This window comes from Micropterus dolomieu, linkage group LG08, assembly GCF_021292245.1.
Source record: "Micropterus dolomieu isolate WLL.071019.BEF.003 ecotype Adirondacks linkage group LG08, ASM2129224v1, whole genome shotgun sequence".
Taxonomy (NCBI): domain Eukaryota; kingdom Metazoa; phylum Chordata; class Actinopteri; order Centrarchiformes; family Centrarchidae; genus Micropterus; species Micropterus dolomieu.
The window spans coordinates 18,930,563-18,954,346 of NC_060157.1; the positions used below are offsets into that span (position 1 = coordinate 18,930,563).

Here is a 23,784-nt window from a genome sequence, read left to right on the forward strand (position 1 = left end):
AGTTTGTAGATGAGGCAAGTCAAAGTGGGAGCGAGGGAAAAACTCGCGGCAGAATGATCCACCAGTTCCAGCATGACAACACGGATATCTGCTACTCTTTTCAATGTCCTTTTTGGCTTTTGGGTTTAACTTACAGTGTGCATAAAACTATGATACTTCAAAATATTAGACTCATGTATAATTTAACAATTTTACATCAATTGTAGTTCGCCCAACAGTCTAAAGCCAAAACATATTAAATTTACAGTGACTTAAAATTTTCACATTTGAGTAGCTGGAACCAGGAAATATTGCTTTTCTACTGATCAACCAGTCACTTAATCGATTAACCATTTAAGTACCAATATGCAGTTTTATAGGCAGTAGTAATGAGTGTTATATGTGTTGTATATGCCTCCTGTGGAACAAGCTGAACTTTTTGACATATTAGGTTTACCAGCATGTAAAGGTTTTCCCAGAAGTCCTGTGTCATGAGTCGGAAGAGAGCCAGGAAGGCCCAGCCGAAGCTGTCAAAACTGGTGTAGCCGTAGTTTGGATTCCTCCCAGCTTTCATGCATGTGTAGCCCTCCGGGCAGCGGCTGAGGGGTGGAACAAGAGCGAGAGAGAGAGAGTGAAGGGCACTCAGCCCGAAAACGACTCAGCACTATTTACTTATAATGTAATCTGACTTCAAGCAGAGAGAAGAGCTACAGCAGGTCTTGGTAGAATCAGCAGCATTTGGAGGAGGGCTGAGAAGGCAACTCACCCAGAGTCAGAGCTGTTCCCACATAGAAGAGCGTCCAACTGGCCAGGCAGGAAGTAGAAATTGGCTGAAGACAAAAAAACAAAAACAGCCATAATGAGTCATTTCGCTCACATTCTGTCGCAGCTAGAACAGTTGTTTATTCCGCAACGCTCTATAAATCCGTTCAGAACTATTTCTGACTTCAGTTTCTCATGCATTTTCAATTCAGCGCAGGTCATTTCATCCAATTCCTTCTGTCGACCTAGTGCCAAAATGACATATTGTTTTGTCGTTCCAGCATATGGGCTGACTCATACCCCTAGATCGCTGCCAGCTCACCGTTGCCGAAGCCTAGCCTCTACTTACTCTCGTTCATGATGTACTCATTCCAGTCGAAGCCCTTGCTGCCGTTGGCCAGGTAGTTCTCGGTGCTGTTGATTGGCCAGATCACGCACTTGTGGCGCAGGTTGCCCATGAAGAGCTGGAGGCCGATGAGGGCAAAGACGCTCAGGCAGAAGACGGTAAGGATCATCACATCCGAAAGCTTCTTCACAGACTGGATCAGGGCGCCCACAATGGTCTTCAGGCCTGGAGGGCAGCCACGCACACACATACATAAACCACGCAGGTGACGCAGAAGATGCTAATGCCGCAGGTATGAATCTTTGGAGTGTCTACTTCAATTACAAATGATCTTATATAACTAATACTGCTTGTATGCTAATCCCTTTAAGGGATCTACCACTAGGAAATATCCAGTTTTAACACAGTTTAGGTAAAAATCTGGTAATGGCAACGCTGTACTGCTTTTGTATTAAATTGAATTAAACTATTGAAAGACATTTTTTATATATGAATTACTGAATTATGAATGTTATAATACAACTAAATGTTAATATGTTATATTTGTATGCTTCCTGATCGCAACAAAAGCGGGAATTTATATGAATGAAACTTAAACTAAAGAATTTTATAACTTTAGCTAAAGGTAGTAATACATTTTGGACAAAACTGACAGATTACATACATAACATCTCTAGAAACAAAACAAACAGGAAATATTTAGGAGCCTTCCCACTCTTTCCAGATTCATCCAGACAGAAAACATTGTTTTAATAGAAATCAAATCAAAATGGCTTCTGTCTTTTTGACAGAAGGAATTTGTATTTCCTTGCTAATAATGGACAAAGTGGAAAGAGGGGGAAGACTGTAGAAAAGTGAGAGGAAATCCATAAGGAAGAGAGCACAGCAGCACAAAGAGGGCCATGAGAAGAACAAAGGCACAGGCAGGGAGGCAGGAAACCACATGCAGGTCATTTAAACTCCAAGGCTGAACAGGAGCAATTCAATGCCAGTGCCAGTGTGGGCACTTTCTTGAACTGTCTTGTATAAGGTGTCATTAAGGAAAGCACTAACTCCCCATACCATGACCCTGCAGTCTGTCTCATCCACACTTTCACTAAAGACAAAATCGGTTTACCTTCCAGACAGGCATCCTCTGGCAGCGTTCATGGAACATACATGGAAGCAGGATGGCCCGCACCCCCTTTTTTGTTGGGTCTCACGTACACGTACACTGGGCATTACCAGCTGTACTGTGTCTTCTTGTAAAATATGGTTTCAATTTAGCCTTACAATCTTAGTAAAAGCTCAATTAGCTTGACAGAGTCCATTAAGAAGAACAAAGAGCTATTCCTATTTAAATTAAAATAACTAGAATCTAGAAATACACGAGAAGATATGTAAGTATGTTAAAATATCACTTGTAGTAGGGTATTATATTAAAATACCCCCATAACTTCAGATCTTCTCAAACCATACCCTCAACTGCTCATGAAACGTTGTCAGCTGGACTAAAACTACACTATAAAAACAAAATGTTCTCCACTATAGTTATGAAGTTGTTACTGAGCTATGCTAAGTCACATTTTGGTGGGGAGAAACAGCTAGCCTCACTCCGTCCAGAGGTAACAAAATCAGCATACCATCTTAACATGCTACATCTTGGGCATAGACAAGGTATAACATGATGATTAGTGAAGTGCTGGTGGGCAGATTTTGTTACCATTGGACAGAGCCAGGCTAGCTGTTTCCCTGTGTTTTCAGTCTTTGTTCTAAGCTAAGCTAGATGCCTACTCAGGGTTGCTTTATATTTACCTTCCAGACATGAGAGTGGTATCGATCTTCATCATCTAACTTTCTGCCAGAAAGCAAATAAGTGTATTTCCCACTACTCTTTTATTTACAGTTTAATTATAACACAATCCCATTTTGTTTGCACTTACAGGATTTCCTTTCTCATATTTCCAAATGACTGTGTCAAAAAGCCATCCATAGTAGTTCTTTTGAGTAACCACGACATCTGTTCTACATCCTCTATCAATAGACAGATAGACAGATGTGTGGTCAGTGTCACTCAGAAAGGTCAAGAGGTCATTCAAGCCTCCTATCTGCGTCCCCAAACCTCTACAATGTGAGCACACTGTTTCTTTTTAGGTCATAAAAAAGAGAGAAAAAAATCAATATCAAACTAAAAAACAAAAGAGGGCAAATCAAACTTCCAATGCCATTTGTCAGCCAAGCTCTTAGGTAGGCTAATATTGTAAAAGCAAGTGACTGAAAGCATCATGCAGCATAAGAGATATGTTCACAAGCTAGGCTTGGCAGTCTTCATACATAAATCATAGGTGTATACTGTGGGATCTCTCTAAGAGCTATGCCAGTTCTCATATGGACATCATCTACAAGGTTTGTTTTTGATCCCAAAAACATGGAATCCTCTCCAATTCAACAAAATTGTTTTTTTATTTCAGCAAGTAAAACAACTTTCATTTTTGTAATAGAACTACTAGAATTTCTGGCAAATTTGAGAAGCTATAAACTATACTAAGGTGATAAATACCATGTATAGTGATCTGATTTCTTCCTTAACATGTCTTCCAAAAGTATTATTTTCTACAGAACAAGGCATTTGCTTATTCAAAAAGCTAGTAAGAAAGGAGTGGGTTAAAGCTACTTCTGAAGAGAAACACAGCTGCCTTGGAAACAAGCCTCATAATGAGAATGCTACTGGGGCAGAAAAGAGTGCAGACACTTTGGAGGGCCCTAGAGGAGACTGCAAAGCCTATCAAAAATGTATTAGTACCATTTTTGATAATTTTGGAGGAAAAATAAATCAAAAAATGGTTGTCTCCAATTCTTTTGTTGTTGCTTAAATCATAATCGTAATCATAATAATAGTGAGTAGAAAAGAAAGGGTGAGAGGATCAGCCTTAGTGTTTAAACTGAGTCTCACCTGGAATGACAGAGATAGTTTTCAATGCTCGGAGAACTCTGAATGTTCTCAGCGCAGATACATTGCCCAGGTCCACAAACTCTGTTATATATCTGAAATAGGGGAAGGATCACACACAGAACAAACACGATGACAAAAACCACACACGCCAAGAGCACAACACCACCGAACCAGGAGGAAACGACGCCACTCACAGAGCCTGTCCACTGAGGAGAAGGGTGGAAGGTAAAAGGAAAGAAAGACACACACACCTAACACCGACCCCGCCCCACCGTCCCCCGCCCCATCCTGTCTTACCTGGAATTACAGAAATAGTTTTCAATGCCCTCAACACCCTGAACGTGCGCAGAGCTGAGACATTGCCTAGGTTTACAAACTCTGTTATATACCTGCAGGATCAAACCACAGTTACAACAGCTCGTTATTTACATGCATATATGAGGTGAAAAGATAACTTCACACACAGATGGGCTATGGGACAGCTCTGCAAACAATGGAGATGTATGTCGCATGGTGCTGATCATTTGTGGGTGTGTATTTGCTCATATAGAAGCAGGAAAATCTGTAAATGTAATCTCACACTGGGCCTTCAATTGAATGTTGCAGACTTTGGCAGATTGAGAGAGAAAGGGTGAATGAGAGCGAGAGTTACATGACAAGAGGAAGATAAATTGGATGAATGGGACTGAGGTGTGGGTGTTGTCAGGGAGGCCGCAGAGTGTCAGATGGAAACCTTCAATTCCCAAAGAGAAAGACCAGAGAAGTCTCAGATCAATAGGGGAAACACAGAAGATGGTTTATCAGACAGACAGAAAGGAAGAAGAAAGAAAGACAGAAAGATGAACAATCATCTCTAGCACTGAAAGCTCACTTTCTTAACCCACCCTCTTTAACAAAACAATGGCAATATTTGTGCATAAGATTTCATTTTGTCATTCACTGACAGTCTACAAGAGAAATACTTACGCCATCGATATGACCATGAAATCCAGCCAGTTCCATGGATCTCTGAGGAATGTAAACCCATCTATACAGAATCCTCGCGCGCAGATTTTTACAAGAGACTCAAATGTATAAATTCCTGTGAATGTGTACCTGAAAGGAAAAAAAGCGTTGACAGAATCAGTTCAAGCTGGATCAAAGCTCCTTCATGCCTTAATGTCTGCACCCTTGTTAGCTTTTGAAACACCCAGGAAATTACAAAGATCAGTGCAGAGCACAGGACAAATTTGGAATGATAAAGTAAGGTAAATTCTTCCAAATATTATTTTTAACTAAGCACACGAATTCTCTGGAATTAGCTGGCCCCAGTTTGTGCCTCTCATGTATTACTATTAAATTTGAGTCACAAAGCTAGCATGCACAGCCATCTTTAAATAAGAGTCTACAGCCATACTTTGAGCTAAATGTTAACATCTCCATGCTAACATGCACACAGTGTTAACATGCGGATGTTTAGCAATAATGTTTACTATCCGAGTTCAGCGTGTTAGCTTATGGGAGTGCATCTATGTTCCCAGTGTCTATAACTTCCCTACTTGCCTAACCTTAGAACTGCGGTCAAAGACTGAAAAAATATATTGGGATTTATCAAAGTTTTGCATGTATTTCCTAATCCAAACAAAGATGGAAAACCAAAAATGACACACGTCCTTGTTCAATTTGTATAATGGAAACCAAAACATTTAATTTTCAGCCATATTGGCATATATTAATATTTCCTTCCAAAGTGCTAATATTTAGTTTGTGTTTTACAAAACATATGTAATTTTGGGCTTACTGGGTTAGGTAATAAGAAAAGTTAAAAATCAGTTATATTGTGCAGTGGACATTGTTTTTTCATCCAGATGGTTAGAGGAGTCTAAGGATTCAGGAAATATCTTTAGAACAGCGCAAAGTTCTAGATTCAAAGTTAGCTCTTTATCGTAACATCGGATGCTTAACGCTGCGCTCCAATGTAATGGTAATACGCAGGCACAAACTGGGGCTACTGTTTAGCATGCATTTTAATTAAAAATATTGAATATGTACTTACTCTACTTGTTTTGACCACTCGGGAGGATCACTAAAGGTCATGAATATACAGTTGGTCAAAATAGTACACATAATGATCATGCTGAAAAGAGTGAGGAGCAGGTTAAGGAAAATACGGATTATAGAAACATCATAAACCACATCAAACATCATTGAAATGTAAAACAGCAATGCAAAAACAACTACTCATAGCACTTAACAGAAGGTGGTTATGTATGTTCACTACCACAAAGGCCATTATTTTACCCATTAAATATTGAAATGGTATATATTTATTGGAAATACAAGTTTGTTTTAAAGCTGCAAAGGTTTCATTGCAAAGGTCTAAACCCTGTGGCTTGTGGCTAAGAATGGGAGGAAATCAGGTAAACGTGGGGAAAGAACAACAATCAAAATTGTTCAGAATTTAAAAAAAAGTTTAGTTTAGCTTTTGTTACAAGTTCAGATGTATCCAACATCATTTATAAAAGGGAAAGGCCTACATTGCACACTGTCAACAAATGCCCTTTGTTAATGGTGGAAGGTTGAGAAAGCAACTATAATATATTTTAAAGACTTTTTTGTAATTTCAGTAATTAACGTGATATTACCATATACTGAGATGATTTCAGCTGAAATAAAGTCATCTTTATAAGATAATGGCTTTGCATATAGTATTTCAAATGAACATGTAATTTACTAACAAATTTTTATAATTTTCAATAAAAAAAAATTATGTTCTCAAATATTCAAAGACATAATGAAATATTAATATAAAATAATTTTTCCAAGTTCTACTCCTGTGTCCCTGTGTTAATTGTTTTGTCTTTTGGTCGCTGTCAACTATACTGTATGTGTTTTTACATCAAAATTCCTCTTTTTTGTTCCTTTAAAACCGTTAATTTTTTTAGATGACTCATCCTGAACTTAGGGGCATTTACATAAATGTATCCAATCAGATAGCTGTGGGCCGTAGTTGCCAGCAGAGCAATATCATACTAGGAGATGTGTTTCTCCCTTGTCCTGCTCTCTATCTGACAACCCCAGCAAGGGAGGTGTGGGTGGAGGCCAACAAATCCCTCCCGTTAATTATACCATAATCATATTTTCCATTTCACTCCTAACAGACACTAACTGCCATTTTACTGTGACTTTAAGATCCCAAGTTGTGACAGGTTGTGGCAAAAGTAGATTTGTTATCATTCAATTAAAAATGGGAGCTGTAAAGCCAAATATTAGCCGGAAACAATAATGACATTTTGAACTCTAGTCAATACTTGACATTGAGGGGAACTTCAATGATGTTATACATCAAGGAAATGGTCGGGGCTGAAGCCTACAAGTTTGAAAATGAAAATAAATCTGTGGAGTTAAAGAGAAGTGAATTCACCAGACCTCTGTAGCCCACTCCTCATCTGTGCATGAGGCTAGCGGCTCGAGGTCACATTAGCCACTCCTAGCATCACACACCCAAATCTCCAAATCAGATGTCAGCATTCAAGTTGCATTGTGGGCAATGTAGACTGCCTATTGTAGCAAGGAAGAAGAATATCTAGTTCTGCTGCATCAACTTTTATACTTTTTAAACTGTCCATTGTGAGTCCAACATTGTTATAGGAATGCAATGCTAAATCAGTGGGGTACGTTTTTAGGCTTGTGTCTGTGTAGTGTAGCCTATGTTTGGTTTGCTGGTTGCTGGTCAAATATCTTACATTAACTGTAGCCAGTGAAAATGTGCTGGTTGGATTCCAGCATTAATCGGGGATCACTTTCATTGTCACATGGCGAATGAATATTTGATGCACAGATACACAGATACAAAGAGGGGTACTGCCTTCAAATCTTCTGTCTGCTAAGATGGATGGCATAGTGTTAAACCCTAATAGGCTTATTGAGAAGATCCAGCCTGGTTTACTGTTAAGGATGACTCATCACTTGTGCTAGCCTTTGCTTACAATGATAAAATGGCTTCCTGAATGCTATTCATGTAAAGAAATCATTTTCTTAAATCTGACATGCTAATAGTTGCCATCTCCAGACTCCATATCATAGGCTATTGTCTGTTCATACTCCTATGTCACAGGAAACATCAACAGCAACACGAGCAGAAAGACACAACGTATCATCATGAATAATACATGTGAACATGAAACCCTTTAGTCTCTGCTGTTAAGACACTATTTCAAAGGATATGAATGTATCAAAATTTTAATAGCTATTCGCCTAACCAGATTAAAAGGACTTATGAAGTACAAGGCAGGTGTGGCACTAAAACGGAAGATTGTCTTCCCTTTATTTAGCACTATAAATGTCTGTGGAGAGAAGAAAAACACAGAGGAAGAGAGAATTAATCAATTAACAATCAGATAAAAATACACATATTATTTCAGCAAATGCACAATCATCAAGAACATTTAACAAAAGCAACTGAATTTGATACAGAAACTAATATGCTAATTTATTTTGTGTATTGTGAGCATGTTCTCTGCATATATAGCATAAATCCCATATGTACGTAGATAAAAGATAATATGTGCATTTGCAGTAAGAAAGTAGTAAGTGTGCATTTTCTGTCACATAAAATGAACTGAAATACATTTGAACAGACTGAAAATGGCTCCCAGGATGTTTCTAATGTTGGTATGTTGTCCCAGTCACTCAGTGCCGTCCTGCACATCATGGCTTTTGTAGTTTCAAGAGAAGGATACGAGCAAAGCTGAGAGGGGCGGCCAAGCCTCTTTCTGTGGATAACCTCAAAGTTGTTTAAATAAAAGATGGCAATTTGCATGAAACTTTAATGAGACTGTGCATTTGCACAAGTGATATGAGCCCTTGTGCTTTTAACAAGGCACCCCTCACTACATTAAGCCGTGGAGAGCCACCAGCTCAGTGCTGGAGGCTGGAGACAGTGGAGTCAGAAGGGAGGGAGAGGAGGAGACGTAAGAATGGGAGGGGAGACTTACAGTAAGAGACCTCATGGTGGTGTCACATGGCTGCATGTGATCTGTGCACTTCCAACAGAAATGAGTAAAATGTGTAAAATGTTGTTTACTAGAAACATGAACATGGAAACAAAAAGAGCCTGTCAGCCCAGAGGATGTTCGGTCACATGACACCCCTGATATTAATTTGATCTACAGACAATTCGAGAGTCAGCCCAGTTAAACATGCTTAGATAATCTTACTCTCTAGTTACTATTATGGGTCAGAACAGCAGCCTCTCCCCCTCATATATACTGTAAACATACCCAGTCACCACTATGATCAGGCATAATGACACACATCATGGAAACGTCCCAGTTTCCATCAGCATAACATTTCTGTTAAATACCATATCACACACATATGTTGTGTGCATATGCATGACCTATACACATAAAAAAAAAACAGTATGCACAAAGGCCGTCATCCACACGCAAAAGCACGCACATACATGACTGCTATATATGTAAGGAGTCATTTTTTTTGTAACGCATGACTAATCTGCTGCACGGCTACTGAAAATTTCATAATCCAGAGCTGAGCAAAGTGGCGAGCAGAGGAGAGGAAAGGCAGGAAACAGGGGAGATGGAGTGCGGGTGAAGCAGGCAGGCAGGCAGCAACTGTAGCACCAGCAGGCTGAGGAGAAGCGGGGCGGGGGAGCCAGAGCGAGGGAGCTGGGCAGAAGATAGAGAAGAGGAGGGGAGGGGGGATGGGCGGGAGACAGAGAGAGAGAGAGAGGCTTCAATGCAGAAGCCCTAGCCATCAAGCAGGGCTGCAGCATCTGCATCCATGAGGGCCACAGCAACAATTCAAAGGGCCCTCTTCTTTCTGTCCTTGTGGTAAATGGCAAATGAATGTATGGGTGCTGACATGTTCCTTACACTGTGATCTACATATCGTGTCATTTCAGATTAAATGTACCTTACATCATGGTCAATCACAAGCCATTAGGAAATATCACTTGAAATATTTGTCTTACATCTATACAAAGGAGAGACAAGCAGATGTCGCCTATCCTCTTTTGCACATGCACAGCTGTGTTGGGGAAAAGTATTTATTTCCCTGATATGGAAAATTTTACTAATTTTATATAATGATAACATCTCAAGGAACTCTGTTTCTCATTTTTTGCAACTTCAGGTCTTCCTCAGCAAAAACCCATTTCCGTGAGCCTGGCTGCAGCCAGAAGCAGAGCAAGTGTGTTCATGCATCCTCGCACATGCCGTCCATTTCATCCCTGTCCTCACTTCATGTCTCCCTCCCCCACCTCGCTCTATCTCTCTGTCCCCTCTCCTTGAAAACGATCTGTTTCACCTGCCTAGTACATGGGCACCGAGCTCCACCTGGCCTGGCTCAGCTCAGCGTGGCACGGCCCTGCTCTGGCCGCCAGCTAAGCAGACAGGGCTGGATGCTGCATCATCACTCACTCACCCACCCCGCCAGCCAGCCCGCCAGCCCTCTGTCTCAGCAAGGACACAATCTGAAAGAGCCACAACTAAATATTTGTGACGAAGAAGACGAATTCCAGTTATTTCTCAATAACCCGCCGCCCCCCTCCTCCCTGTGAGGAATGTTTCCAGAATCAGCCTGCTGCCTCTCAGTGACAAAGACATACAGAGCCACGTTCTTCCATCAAGGTCACCACCTGATCTGACGTCACGGCTGCTGAAGCTGCCAGAACCTAAAGCAGCACTGGCTCCCTTTGGCATTACAACCAGACTAGATCGAGGGCCATAATTAGGTTTGCCTGAAGCTGAGAGCTGACAAGACTGCCGGTAGAGGCGGGCGCAGAGACGAGAAGCAAAACACAAGAAGGTTGCACAACTTGCATGCATCTGTTGAGCTAATGCGTGGACATGTGTGGAGAAAAAGATAAGCGAGCTGCGTGTCAGTGAGTGAATTTATCAACAGTCCCACGTATCGCTGGACATGTTTGCCACGTGTCATCTGAATCGTGTCTCCTCCTTGTGCGCTGGACTGGTGCGTTACATAACAGGCAGCGTGCACGGTGTAAAGACAGGGAGGTATGAGACAGAGACAGACGGAGAGAGACGAATACAGAGACAGATACCGTGCACCTAAGTGCACACACACACACAAGATCCAAACCAATCTGCTCAGCTAATGGTGGTGACTAAACAGATTGTTACAAGCTTGTCTTTTTCAGGTAGGACCAGCTTTTAAGGTATACTGTGTGGTCGGGCACTGAGTTATACAACACTGTTGTCAAAAGTGCAGCAGTGTTTAAAAGAATATGTGATTGGAGGAGACCATTTTGAATGAATATGCCAATTTTGTTACATAATTCTTTGTTAAAAATAGACAACAAACGACGTTACCATGGTAGAAGATTTGAGCCTCACTGCTCAGTCCAGTTACACTTTGCATCTTGATTAATGCTTAAGTAAAGACGGCCATTTTATGATAAAGTATTCTTGCTTTTTTTTAAAGTAACAGGTTGACAATGTAAAACACTGTCTCGGAATACAGAAGCACGACAGGACACAGATGGCTCGGATTTTCCAAAATTGCTGCAAATTTCAAGGAAGTTTTTGACTGAAATTGGGGGGGAATATATAATTATATCTTTCAGCATTTTTATTCAGAGGCCAATTGGTCCAACAAGAGTCATCTGAAATAAATACAGTCTCCTTAAACAGTTTTGGTCGGCAGGTACAAATGATGGGGATGTTCAGAGTCTCTCAAGGTCACACGGCCGTCCTCACGCTGAGCGTCAAACATGACAGAAACCCCAGAGAGACACGTGTCTCCTCTAAGACAACCGGAGTTCTCTCAGCCTTCTTCTGCTGCTTCTCTCTCCTGCCACAGATTAATTTTCAAATAATTAGGTAAGTCTGTCATGTGGAACAACAGTCTTTCAACAGTTACTGCTTCTGACCTTTTCCCCAAAGCCCTGTGAACACATCGGAGATACGGCAACAGCCCACTCAACAGCTTGAGAGCTCAACTCTCACACTCTCCAAAGGCCTTCAAAGAGGAAAACATAATTACAAGCAACCTAATCATGAAATTAAAATTACTGTAAACATAGCACACCTGGAAGCCAACTATAATGGACCACACAGCGTCTCTGCTTTGTCTGCGTAAATTCCAGCCATAATGTACGAATCATCTTGACATCGTGTCAAGTCATCAATTATGTAAAATTTTAACATGTATGTATGGGCCTACCTACCTGCATAAGCTTCAAACGTGGCGTGTATGCTGATCAGTTAGGGGGGGTGGGATCACGAGAACTACTTGTTACCACTGTTTCAAAAGCAATGCAAAAAAATCGAATGAAATAATCCAATAAAATAAAAAAAATCACAATCATCTCAAGCTTGAAATTTTCTGTTTGCTTGAAGCAAATACGTAAGTACAATTGTTACAAAATTTCAGTCTCAAAACGCAAATGCAAAAACCGCACCTCAACAGACTTTGCTATCATAATTAAAGCGAATTGCAATATAATTATACTCTGACTTGCAAATTGTAATTTAGATGCAATGTTAGAGCTGTGGACACCTGAGGTAGAGGGACAACTACCATTCCTGAATAAGGCTGCATTTTTTGCCAAAAATCTAAAATTTGTGATACCAGTGCCAATTAAGTTATAGAGTTTCAGGACATAATACCCAATACTTGTATTACATTTTTTCAGTGAACAAAAGAAGCCAAATTTCTTAAAGTTAAATCTTGCCTCAACACAAGCCAAAGTACAAGAACTGGTAGAATTTGAATTTAAATCAGGCTCTATCGATCAAGAAACTTAGAAGACATTAAATCTTTTTGATGCCAGCTTTTGATACACTTTCGACGCTAAGGACCCATTTTGGATGGGACCCAAAAGTATTTAGGCTTGATACCCAGCCCTAGTCAGAAACATCCTTTAGTTCAAACACCTCCAGTAAATCTGAGTTGACAACATCATTATGCGTGTGTGTGTGTGTGTGTGTGTCTTTGTAAACTCACTTTCTGAGTATTCAGGTAGTATGGGTCCAGATCCTCCAGTGGTACCGCCACCATTCCTTTAGGGGTGTCCCCATAGATGTAGGGCAAGCTCTTCCCAGCCTCCAGGTCGCTGTTGGGCCTGGGCTTGTTCTCGTCATCATCGTCGCGGTAGCTGCTGTCCTGTTTAGGTGGCTTCCTGTTCTTCTCCTCAGCGATGCGCTGCTCAAGGGTCTTCAAAGATTCCACAGTAAACTTCTTGAAGCTATCAGGTCCTGGAGGAAGAAGGGGTGCAGCCATGTTTTCATCCTGCAGCTACTTGGTCTTTAGGTGTGTACCATCCACAGTAGCAGCTCTGCAGGAGGAGCAGAAAGAGATGAAAGGTCAAAGCAAACGTTGAGATGTATGTATGTTTACACAAACACAAACATTTACAGATTTTGTTCTGAAGTAGTAATGATATCAAAATGACAACCACTGTAAATGCAAAATATTTGATCCCACTCTAGAATGGAAAAAAATGACTATAGATAACATGAAGTACTACAAACATGGCTGCTCGTATTGTGCATCCTTGCAACCTTATTTACAATATTGACATTTTACAAATCGCTGGTTTTCCTTGAAATGGTGATAAATAACAGCCCCAGAGAAGAAAACTACAAGGAGACATCCTGATTGTCAAGGGTAATTGGATACACCATGATGGTGTTTGCACATTTGCTGAGAGTTGAGACATTCAACACCCAATGAGATTCTGAAATGAAGAGTTACTTCAAACAATATTTCAAATGCCTTTGTCTTTGTACAGTCAAGAAAAAACTAAATATATGATATCGTTTGTGTAGTTCCAAAGGCAGATGGCGAAATTAATTATAGTAAAGTGAAATGTACCTTTAAGGATATTATGCTGTTAAGCTCCCTTCACTTGTATCTCAGTTAGGGAGATAAGATGAACAAAAACACGAACGTGTGTTAAATTATCCTTTAACATCACCAAAATCAATACAATGGTGCAGAAAAGACAAACATTCTGTGAATCTAACTGGTACCTTAAAAAGTTGCTTAGTGGCTGGTTAAATAGATAAATAAAATAAATAGACTAGATATAGGTAGTAAGTAAGACTAGTTAAGATTATAATTAGGCGATGGCCAGTGGAACATAAGGTACCAAACGTTTCCCCATTAGAAATCTAACCAAATAATAATCGAGTCAAAGTGTTTTTGTAATATAACTGTTGTTGATTTTAGAATTAATATATTAAAAAGAAAGAGACATCTGATAATACATTTTCCATGGTTCATGCTAGCAAATATATCGTGTCTATGTTTGTATGAAAAACTGCATTGTTGGTCATTTACAGAGGTTGATGAGTTCTATTTATAAACCCCAGATATAAAGCCTTAACAACAATTCTCTTACTCTGCTATTATTTTTTATAGCAAATTACATAAGGATTTTACAATGTCTAAGAAGTATTACATAGCAATTTGATGTTGAGTGTTTTGTTATGAATCTCAAGCTCTTACAGAGCAAAGCAAGCAAAAAATAAAGTTATTTACATATTTGAGAGACATTCTCAGTTATGCTCAGTCTTATGTCCAGGCAACAGTGGTATAAAGGTGTGACTAAGTATGAGCCAATACTTCTCCCAATGTTGGCAATAAGTTACAGGCCCTGCATTAAACCTCTGACAACAAAGACAACAGGACCATTTAAGGACTTGTGATTTTTTGAATAGCTGTGGAAACGCTAACAGAGAACCCAGTGCACTTAATGGCTGCAGGACTCAGTGGAGCCTTTTTCCAACACACTTAGGATGTAAAAATGGTATGATGGTTACATGACAACTGTTCAAGCTGCAGGACATTTCAGGGTCAATATACTAATGTGAGGCAGTGCTGAAGGAAAGAGGAGGGAGCCAGCAGGAGAGGAGTTCAGCAGCCACACCTGAACTGAGACTATTTTGAAAGCTGGTATAATTTCAACACTGAATTTCACACAACAAACCTTTGTTTTTAAAACCAAATGTGGTGGAGGGAAAGTGGATGCATGATAAGACGAACACCGCCTCAACCATCGCTGATTCACAAGGCCTGTCACTCCCCTCTTGCATAACACCATCTAATTAAAAACGCTCAACGTGTAATGCTGATATCACACAGCAAAGGCTCGATCTGGCCTGGTATGAGAGGGGGGGTGGGTGAGAAAAACACATGAAAACATGCATCCTGTGAGCCAAGACGTCTGTTTTAAAATGGACCCCGGAACCTCGCAGTCACTGAGCCTTCTGCCGTTCTGCTGGCGCTGTCCGCTTCAGCACCACACGAGCGCGCACGCACACACACACACACACACACACACACATACACGGACACGCACATACGTATGCGCGAATGCATACATGCAGGGTTGAAGAAAATCGTAACCGATCTGCCTGGAGAGTAAAAAAAAGCGTGCTGTGAAATAGGCCTCTCCCGTAGGCCTGCAGTTTATCCTTCGAATTCTCTTCAATGTTATTAAGTCAAGATGACAACACTCGTCTTGTTGTGTCTCAGGCTTGTGGGTTGCACATTGCTCACACCCAGGCATGGCCATGTAATCGTTTTCACAGAGAAATATGCACATTTCGGGATCTTCCCAGTCGTTTTCTCGTTCACATAGACGCGGTGATAAATGGAGACCTGATTTTTGAACCTGTTAATTAAGAAGGAGGGCCCGTAGACGCCATTATGTGGCGTTTTTGTCCTAGTATATAGCCTATAATTAAATAGAAAAGTCCTGCTCGGCCACAGAGAGAAGCAGGAGGTTATAATACGCAGAGAAGTGTCCCGCAACGACCAAATTGGCCAAAGCACCATTGCTGCAGTGTGGCTTGTATGTTGAAAATGTCACGCTGTGGTAAAGGCAACCCTGGATTTGTCATACTCAAGTCAGATGTCGATGTATCTTAATAAATCAGAGTAATAAGTCCCTCTTGTTATTCAGCAAAAAAAAGGCCAAATTGGATTGATGTTTTGTTCTGGGACATTCTGTGCGGGGTTTTTTGCGCGTTGCCTTGAAGGATCTGCACCACACCCGTGAAGCCATGTCGACTGCCAAATCAATAAGGGCTCTATCTGTGCTCAAGATAGCCCAGAGTATGAAGCTAGACAGCAGCATGAAACACACACACACCGTCTACAACATGAGATGAAACATAACAAATAAGACCATTAGAGAACAGTTATGAAGCTGCCACACCAAAATCACCTGGAGGAATGAATAGCCTAAATGTCTTGGCTGTTGATGATGAACGGAGGATCAGGCTACTCACATAGCATCAGCCCGTTTTTCGAAGCCGTATGGTGTTTCAAGTGTATCATCTTGTAGTCCGGAGGGTATACAAAATCAAAAATAGTGACCAAAATTTTAAGGAAATCTTCGCTTTCTCGGGCTGGAGCAATTAGATTGCGCCCTACCTGACGCCTAACCTATGAGGCATCTTCTCTCGCAAACGTCTTATCAGTGCCTCGGATGCTCGACGAAATGGTTAAATCGACAAATTCCTTGCGATCAACATCAATTGTTAAAAAAAAAAAATTCCCCACCCTGCTCCGATCCAGCCGATAGATGCTCACCAAATGCAGACACCCTCTTCCATCCCGCTCCAAATGGAAGGGGGGGAAAAGATGCGGGGCAGTGTGCAGCTCTGCGACATTTACGCAAGGATACCGACAGAGAGGAAATCTACCTTCAACACATGCACTGTTTTCTCAAACGGTTATAAATGAAGCATACTCACTTTGTATGCGTTACAGTGAATCCAGAAAGCCGTTGCAGGACTGCAGATGTGGGAAAGATTGGGGAGAAACTGCGGTTGTCGCCATATTGTTGCTGCTATCTCCCCCCTCAGCGCGAGCAGTTCCCCTGCATAATTGATGACTCTCAGCAGAATGCAAGGGAGTGTCTGCAAGTGCGTTTTCGTAAAATCGTAAAGGTCATTTAGGCCTTCAGCCTCTAAACCCCAGTGTGCGGTTCACAGCTCCCCGGGCTCAGTGAGGAGCCTGGGTGAGATTGTGCGCAGAAAACACGCGCAAGGTTTTTCTGTCCAAACGCACTGGCTCGCTGTGTGTTCAGTGCGGACTTAGGACTTTATTGGCTGTCAGGCTGTGGGCATTCAGTCAGAGGCAGGTTCCTGAAGGCCACTGCATGTCTGAGATATACAGAGAGAGGAAAAAATCGTTTAACATGATGTTTCAAAGCCTGCAAATATATCAAACTTATAATAAACTCATGTTACATTTACTGCAAATAAAAAGTGTATTTAAGCGCAAATGCATTTAAAAACATGTTAACAACAATGTTACGTATAGGTGGGATGTATTCTGGCCATGCAATTCAACTACGGCCAACATATTGTGGAGCATCTAGAGTAATTGCGAACTATTTTCATTTAAAGCCTCTGCAGCAGACCGCTGCCCTCCTCCCGCACTCTGCTCTTTAATAGCAAAAATTAATATGCAAGTAGGCAGATCTTTGTCTGGTAACCTGCCCCCTGTCTTTTGATGTTACGTAATTTGTGTGAATGAATACAGCTGAACTGAAAATCAATCAAAAAAGCCTTTAAAATCAATTTAAAGTCTGTAGATTTGGGACATTATGTCAGCCGGTATAATAGGCTATAGTTATATTGGAATTTAAAAAAAAAGTATATATTATTTATATATTTATTAAATTATTATATATTAGTTATTTGTCATTTCATTTTTCGACGCAGGGCAATCGAGCTAAACGTGCATATGATGTCATTAGTCGGGAAGGAAGCTGTTTTTGTTTGCGGTCAAAAATGTCTTGAGGAGTTTTAAACCAACACATCCATGCATGGTTTAAGCTAAATGGCGTTCAAGGCGCTGCTACTGTTTGTGAGTGCTCTGTGTTTGACTACACTGACTTCAGCACAGCACAGTGAGTAAAACCAGGGGCGGGGAGGAAATCAGTAGCCCTTTTATGTAGTTTTTTTTTTTTTTAATTGCTAATTATTTTTTCACTTTTTAATGAACTATTCAGCCACTTTAAAGGGCGACAGTTACACAGCAGCAAACAGTTGTAGCTACATTATGTGCAACAGTATGCCACTTTCAACTTGCAATCTCAAAGAAAGTTTTCTGATTCCTGAAGCTCTAAGATTGGTTGGCAGGCAAATGGCTAGCCAAGATGTCATATTGATCCACACAATTCACTAAGGTTTACTCACAGAACCCTTCAAAATAGCCATATGTTTTGATAATTCCTCTTGAATTGAGAAGTTGAAATGTACTCTCCCTTCTACCTGAATAATATTTAAAGTGACACTATGTAACTTTGGAATGAAGAAAATAGCATAATCTCCATATGCAAATAAAAGGTGTAATTCATTGGCAATAAAACGCACCCTTGCTCAGTTTAATACACTCAGGGGTTTTGCTTATACAGCCTTACTTGGTCTGTTATGACCAGTAGCTTACCTTAGCTAAAGTTAGCAAACTTACAATGGTGTAGCCTACATATTGTTGTGTAACTCACATTACAAAGTCAGTTTATGATGCTACTTGTGCTAGTGTGTAGCATGTAGCCTAACCGATAAACATTTGAATGGTTTTAGCACAAAAGGAAAACAAGAAGTAAACATGCCATAGCCAAACAGGAGATATTCTGATGTCACCTCCGGCCTAGCTGAAGGCAATCTCTCATTGAGCATTTCTTTTATCGGCCTCTCTGAAAAAGCCAAACCTGTTCCTATACAACAATAATACTACAGCTTCCATGAAAATGTACAGCTGTGGCAGTGCTCATACTTTACTGTCATCATTATTTGATTGGCATAGCCTATTGAAAATACTGACATTGGCTATTCAAATTATTTGTATTGTCAAAAAAAACAAAGATAGATCATTTATAGTGATATAAATAGAAAAGCAGCAAATCATCACCTGGCAACTCTTCTAGCATTTGTGCTTGACAACAAATTTAATGAACAAATGAATAAATAATCTGTTGATTGACTAATTGTTTCAGAACAAATTTAAATCTTACATTAAGAGTCACACACACTGTACACACCTCAAGTGTGTGCTGGTGTGTTGTCTCCAACAATGTAAACAGAATGTTATTTCAAAAACTCACATGGAAGCGTTGTTTGATTGTGCTTGTGAGGCTGTGGGCAGCGGCTCCTGGTCGCCCCCCCAGGTGCTTCTCGTATATTGGGGGGCCAGGAGGCTCCTGAAGGGGCGTGGCCATGGCAGGTCAGCATCCAGATCCAGTCCATGCACCACTGTGGTGGGACGATCATCAACAGCCTCTGGGTGCTCACTGCAACACACTGCTTCCACAAATACCTGTGAGTAAAAATTACACACCTCACAGAGAAGTGAAACTTGTGAAAAATATAATTCTAGATCGGTAGAAGCTGGGTTGCGACACACACATTGCCTGTAACGAACAGTGACAGTTTTGTGGCCATGCAGGAGAAATACTGCTGTGATTCAGCCCATTTTGACCCAGTGTTTTAGCAGCATGATTTCCACCTCTGGGCTGTGGTGATTTATTTACTTTTTCGTTTTCTGTTTGACATTTTCTCCTTCTTTGAATGCGTGTGTTGGATAGTGTGTGCACATATATATTTATAGGTATGTTCATCAAGATGTTAAACAGAGATTATCACGTCTTTCGGTTCTCCTCTCACATCAAACATGAACAAGAACAGATCTATACAGTACTTGAACAATTATAATTATATACAATTATAACATGCGTGTATAATAAAGGATACCAGTTCACAGGAGCTAATGAAACGAGCCTTTGTGTGCTATTTAATATAGGGAAATGGATAGCAGGCTTGGCATGTAAATGAAAATGGGGTTGATGGGTGAGTGGACAAGAAACAAAAGCAGCTCAGTGTCATAAACAAATCTGTCTGTTTCATGTCCAGAAAGATTGTCAGAAGCCATTTCCGTGTGGTAGCAGGACTTCATGTGTTATCTGCTCCAGGAGATGAAGCCCAGATCCGGTCTGTCCGTGAAGCAAAAATGCACAAGGACTACAATGAAGTCACATCTGACAACGACGTGACACTCGTGCTCCTCAGCTCTCCCTTCATCTTCACTGACTATGTCCGACCTATCTGCACTCCTCATAATGTGACTCATGAGTTCACCCTCAACTTCAGCCACTGTTTCATCACTGGATGGGGGAGCACCCATTACAAAGGTTGGTTTAAAAACTCACTGATTCTGCAGCATTGATGTGGAAGGCATGATGATGATCTTTCAGTTGCACTTTAGCAAGACACTGAATCCCTGTCGGCTTCTACGCCTAACTCCCTGCTGGGGAGGGAGAAGTTACCACTTTGCAACAAGACACATTAAACGTTACTGAACCAAGAAGTCCTTTGGAATGAAAAATAAGATATTTAGCATGGCTCTTTTATAACATTTTTAGACTCACAATGGACAGTTTTAAAATAATTGATGCAGCAGAATCAGAGATATCGTCTTCTTTATCCCACACATTCTTCTTCCTTGTTGCCTACATTACACACAGTGCAACACAACTTGAATCACTGACTGTACAGATTTGGGGGTGTGATTTGGGGGGTGTTATGCTAGTAACTAATGTAGCTTCGAGCTGCTAGTCTAAAGCAGAGAACCATTTATCAGATTTTATGCAGCTCCCTTTGGAGCCACAAAAGGCTTTTTATAACATTATTCAAATATGGAGTAATTCTTTTCCAGACCTGTGAACAGACTTCATCAGCGGAGTTCCCCTTTAAGGGAGTAGCATGGTTACAAAGATTTGAAAGATACGAGAATTATAAAATCAAGTCAAAGTAAACAGTCAGGGAGGACAATCAGTGAATTCAAAAACATTTTGAGAAAAACAATTACAATCTTCCGTCAGATGTCTTTTATCGAGGCTTTATTAATGGTAAATTACTAATTTATTGATGTTTTGCAGATGAATAATACATATTACAATATACAAATTAAATATATCTCTCTGCAAAAGCTGCAAACTCGACAGCTTATTTCAAAATGAAAACGTGTGATTCTTTATTAATGTCTTATCAACATTTACAACTGCAGATTTTCCACTTAAGGTGAGTTTTGCAATTACAAATATTTAAAGGTATAGCAGTGGTTTAAAGAAAGAAATTATGTAATGTGTGAAGAGAGGCAAGCTCAGCAACATATTGAACTCCTGATGGCACTCAGGGGCCCAACATGTGAGCCACTTTTGCAAAGACAAATATGAAAGTACATTTTAAGAAGTCCCGTTGAACAGCAGTCCAGCAGATCCGACACAAATGCCTTCACCCAGTCCTCTTCAAGACAAAGAAAGCTATAATTGATCAGTGTAGCAGGCATCTAATAGTACACATTAGTCAAAATGATATACGCCAACCAATGTGATCCAAATCTTAAAGTCCTAAAAAAGGCCTATCTAACTGTAACAACTGTGGCCACAAGTTACAATCACAGTATAATAGTAATGGCTGAAACGTAGGATAGCGTACCACAAGAGTTAGGTCAGTGAACTGACTGTAATGTCAGTTACATGGAAATATCTGCTACCGTTAACATTAGCTAACATTAGCCACTGTTAGCTATTCGTCATTGTAGATGATGTAAGGCGGTAGCAGCAAAACCCCTCAGTGTGTTGATTTGAGTGAGGGTGCATTTATGAATTCACCTTTTCATTTGTAAGAGGGACAATGTGTTTCTTCTTTCAAAAGTTAATTTGTCACTATTTAAATCAAATATCTCCCATTTCCCTGTGCTTTTTCTCAACTGGACATCTCTTTCTTATTTTCTTTATTACTTTAGGACTCTTTATTTGACTACTTTTTATTTTATTTCATTTATCCCTCTTTAACTGATTTTGTTCTCCTCTGCAACGCTTTCCTTTAACTCAATACAAATGAATAGATTATAACAGATTATAATGTAGTTGTAAGCAGATATAAGGGCATTCTAAGTGTTTATTAAAGTACAGTATTTGAAAAACTGTAAGTTATTTGATATTATTACATCAGTGTTTTACTATATTCTCATCCGTTCTAAGCCTCCACTTATGGGTGCCAACAGGAGGAGTTATAGTGCTTATTAAATGTTTATAAACTGCTTAAAAATGCTATATAGGGTTGAAATAAAGTGTTGCTTTATTCCCCCTGTGTTTTTAAATGTTGTTTACATACACCTACATAATTGCTTACCACTCCACAAAGTATTACTGCTCAAGTTATTAGTGACAATTTAAAAGCCCTTTAAAAGTAAAGTACCATTTGATTTATGTACTGCAGGCAGGCCGATGAACAGATTGCAGGAAGCGGAGGTGGAGCTCATTGGCAGGAGAACGTGTAACCTGTTCACATGGTACGACGGCCTCATCACTGATAACATGATCTGTGCAGGACTGGAGAGCGGGGCGGCTGATACCTGTCAGGTGATGATTCTTGGACATTTTTTAAAAACGTTCTACAGCCTACAGGTTCAATGTCAATAAAGACAATGCTGCCTGTCCGTGTCTCAGGGTGACAGCGGCGGGCCCCTGCAGTGTTATAGCGAGGACGAGGAGAGGTTTTATGTGGTCGGAGTGACAAGCTTCGGGGACAAGTGTGGACTTCCTCACAGGCCGGGGGTGTACGCCAGAACCAGCAGGTTTGCAGGTTGGCTGAAGACAAGTCAGACGGCATCAGTGTCTGCTGCACACAGACTGAACACAAGCGTCATCTCACCTCTGCTCAGTGCTGCTCTGATGCTGCTCCGAAACATCTGGACAGTCTGTCAGCAATAAAATGTCACTGCTATATCCATCAGGCTGTTTAAATGTTTTCAGCCATCTGGATATGTGATGAATCATTTCAAAAACCTTTATGGATTATTTTTTTAGTTTTAACATCATTACCACTCAGCCTGTTAGATCTGTGAGCCTGTTTAATGGCCTTACTCTGAGTCTCCAACATGAATACAGTATTTTCTGCCAAAGTTGCAACAGCTTATTTTTAATACGTAACAACTAAGTTTAATTGTCACCTACGTTGTCTTGATTATTTCATGTTATAGAGTGTTACTTAAGATTTTAAACCAGTGTTTCAGTGGTTTTAAACAAAGTAAATCATGGTTTTGAGTTTCATCACATCTCCACAGGATGAACATGCATTGCTCCAAAGAAAATATGAACAAATCTTAAATTTAGCTGTCACCTCATAATTTAGGTACAGACCTCTAACCTATGCACATAAAGCTTGAGCAATTTCAGGAGTGGACAGGACAAAATATCTTCACAGTTACATTTACATTTACTGATTTGGCAGACACTTTCCTCCAAAGCAACTTATATTTGAGGAAGAACATAAAAGCATCAACAAAGCAAAGTACAGCACGAGATCTACAACTGACAATACATACTAGTAAGAGAACTAATACATACTAGTAAGAGAACTAATAAATACTAGTAAGAGCTAATACCCCATATCGCATCAATGGGGTAAATACCAAGGAAAGGAAGTAAGAGTTAACAAAAAGTGCAATCAATACAAGATAATTGTAAGGGGATAGAAGAAGAAGAGCACAGGAAGTGCATGTTAGAGGTTAAGAGTTAGAGGTGTTATAAGAGAAAGTGTTCTCAGAAGAGATGAGTTTTCAAGAGCTTGAAGTTAGAGAGGGACGCCCCTGCTCTGATGGCATGTGGTAGCTCGTTCCACCATCGTGGTGTCACATATGACAACAGCCGGGACTGAGATTACTTTGTGTGAAGGGATGGCAGAGCCAGGCGGCGGAGCTGGAGGAGGGTGGAGGC

The 23,784-nt window shown here is 40.4% G+C and overlaps 2 protein-coding genes across 2 annotated transcripts in view; one reads left to right on the forward strand and one right to left on the reverse strand.

Annotated features, from left to right (window-relative positions):
* scn8aa (sodium channel, voltage gated, type VIII, alpha subunit a) overlaps positions 1-19,193 on the reverse strand; it is a 44,669-nt gene extending 25,476 nt beyond the window's left edge. The window contains exons 1-9 of the mRNA XM_046055590.1: positions 19,111-19,193; positions 12,990-13,320; positions 8,226-8,344; positions 6,055-6,144; positions 4,986-5,114; positions 4,020-4,111; positions 1,091-1,312; positions 746-809; positions 437-578 (exon numbers count right to left, since the gene is read on the reverse strand). Coding sequence (XP_045911546.1) covers positions 437-578; positions 746-809; positions 1,091-1,312; positions 4,020-4,111; positions 4,986-5,114; positions 6,055-6,144; positions 8,226-8,344; positions 12,990-13,265 — 1,134 coding nt within the window. The 5' untranslated portion in view covers positions 13,266-13,320; positions 19,111-19,193. The remainder of the gene's footprint in view (positions 1-436; positions 579-745; positions 810-1,090; positions 1,313-4,019; positions 4,112-4,985; positions 5,115-6,054; positions 6,145-8,225; positions 8,345-12,989; positions 13,321-19,110) is intronic.
* On the forward strand, positions 17,776-22,798 carry LOC123974735 (transmembrane protease serine 11D). The gene is made up of 5 exons (XM_046055602.1): positions 17,776-17,913; positions 19,141-19,324; positions 19,916-20,193; positions 22,286-22,428; positions 22,516-22,798. The coding sequence occupies exons 1-5, from the start codon at positions 17,844-17,846 to the stop codon at positions 22,777-22,779; spliced, it is 939 nt and encodes a 312-aa protein (XP_045911558.1). The 5' UTR covers positions 17,776-17,843; the 3' UTR covers positions 22,780-22,798.
* Positions 22,799-23,784: the final 986 nt, after the last annotated feature.

Excerpts from the sequence above, each read along its gene's own strand:
- LOC123974735 (XM_046055602.1), top strand. The coding sequence starts at position 17,844 with ATGGCGTTCAAGGCGCTGCTACTGTTTGTGAGTGCTCTGTGTTTGACT. Across the intron at positions 17,914-19,140 it reads ACTGACTTCAGCACAGCACA|GCTGTGGGCAGCGGCTCCTG; the intron begins GTGAGTAAAACC and ends TGTGCTTGTGAG. Across the intron at positions 19,325-19,915 it reads CACTGCTTCCACAAATACCT|AAAGATTGTCAGAAGCCATT; the intron begins GTGAGTAAAAAT and ends TTTCATGTCCAG.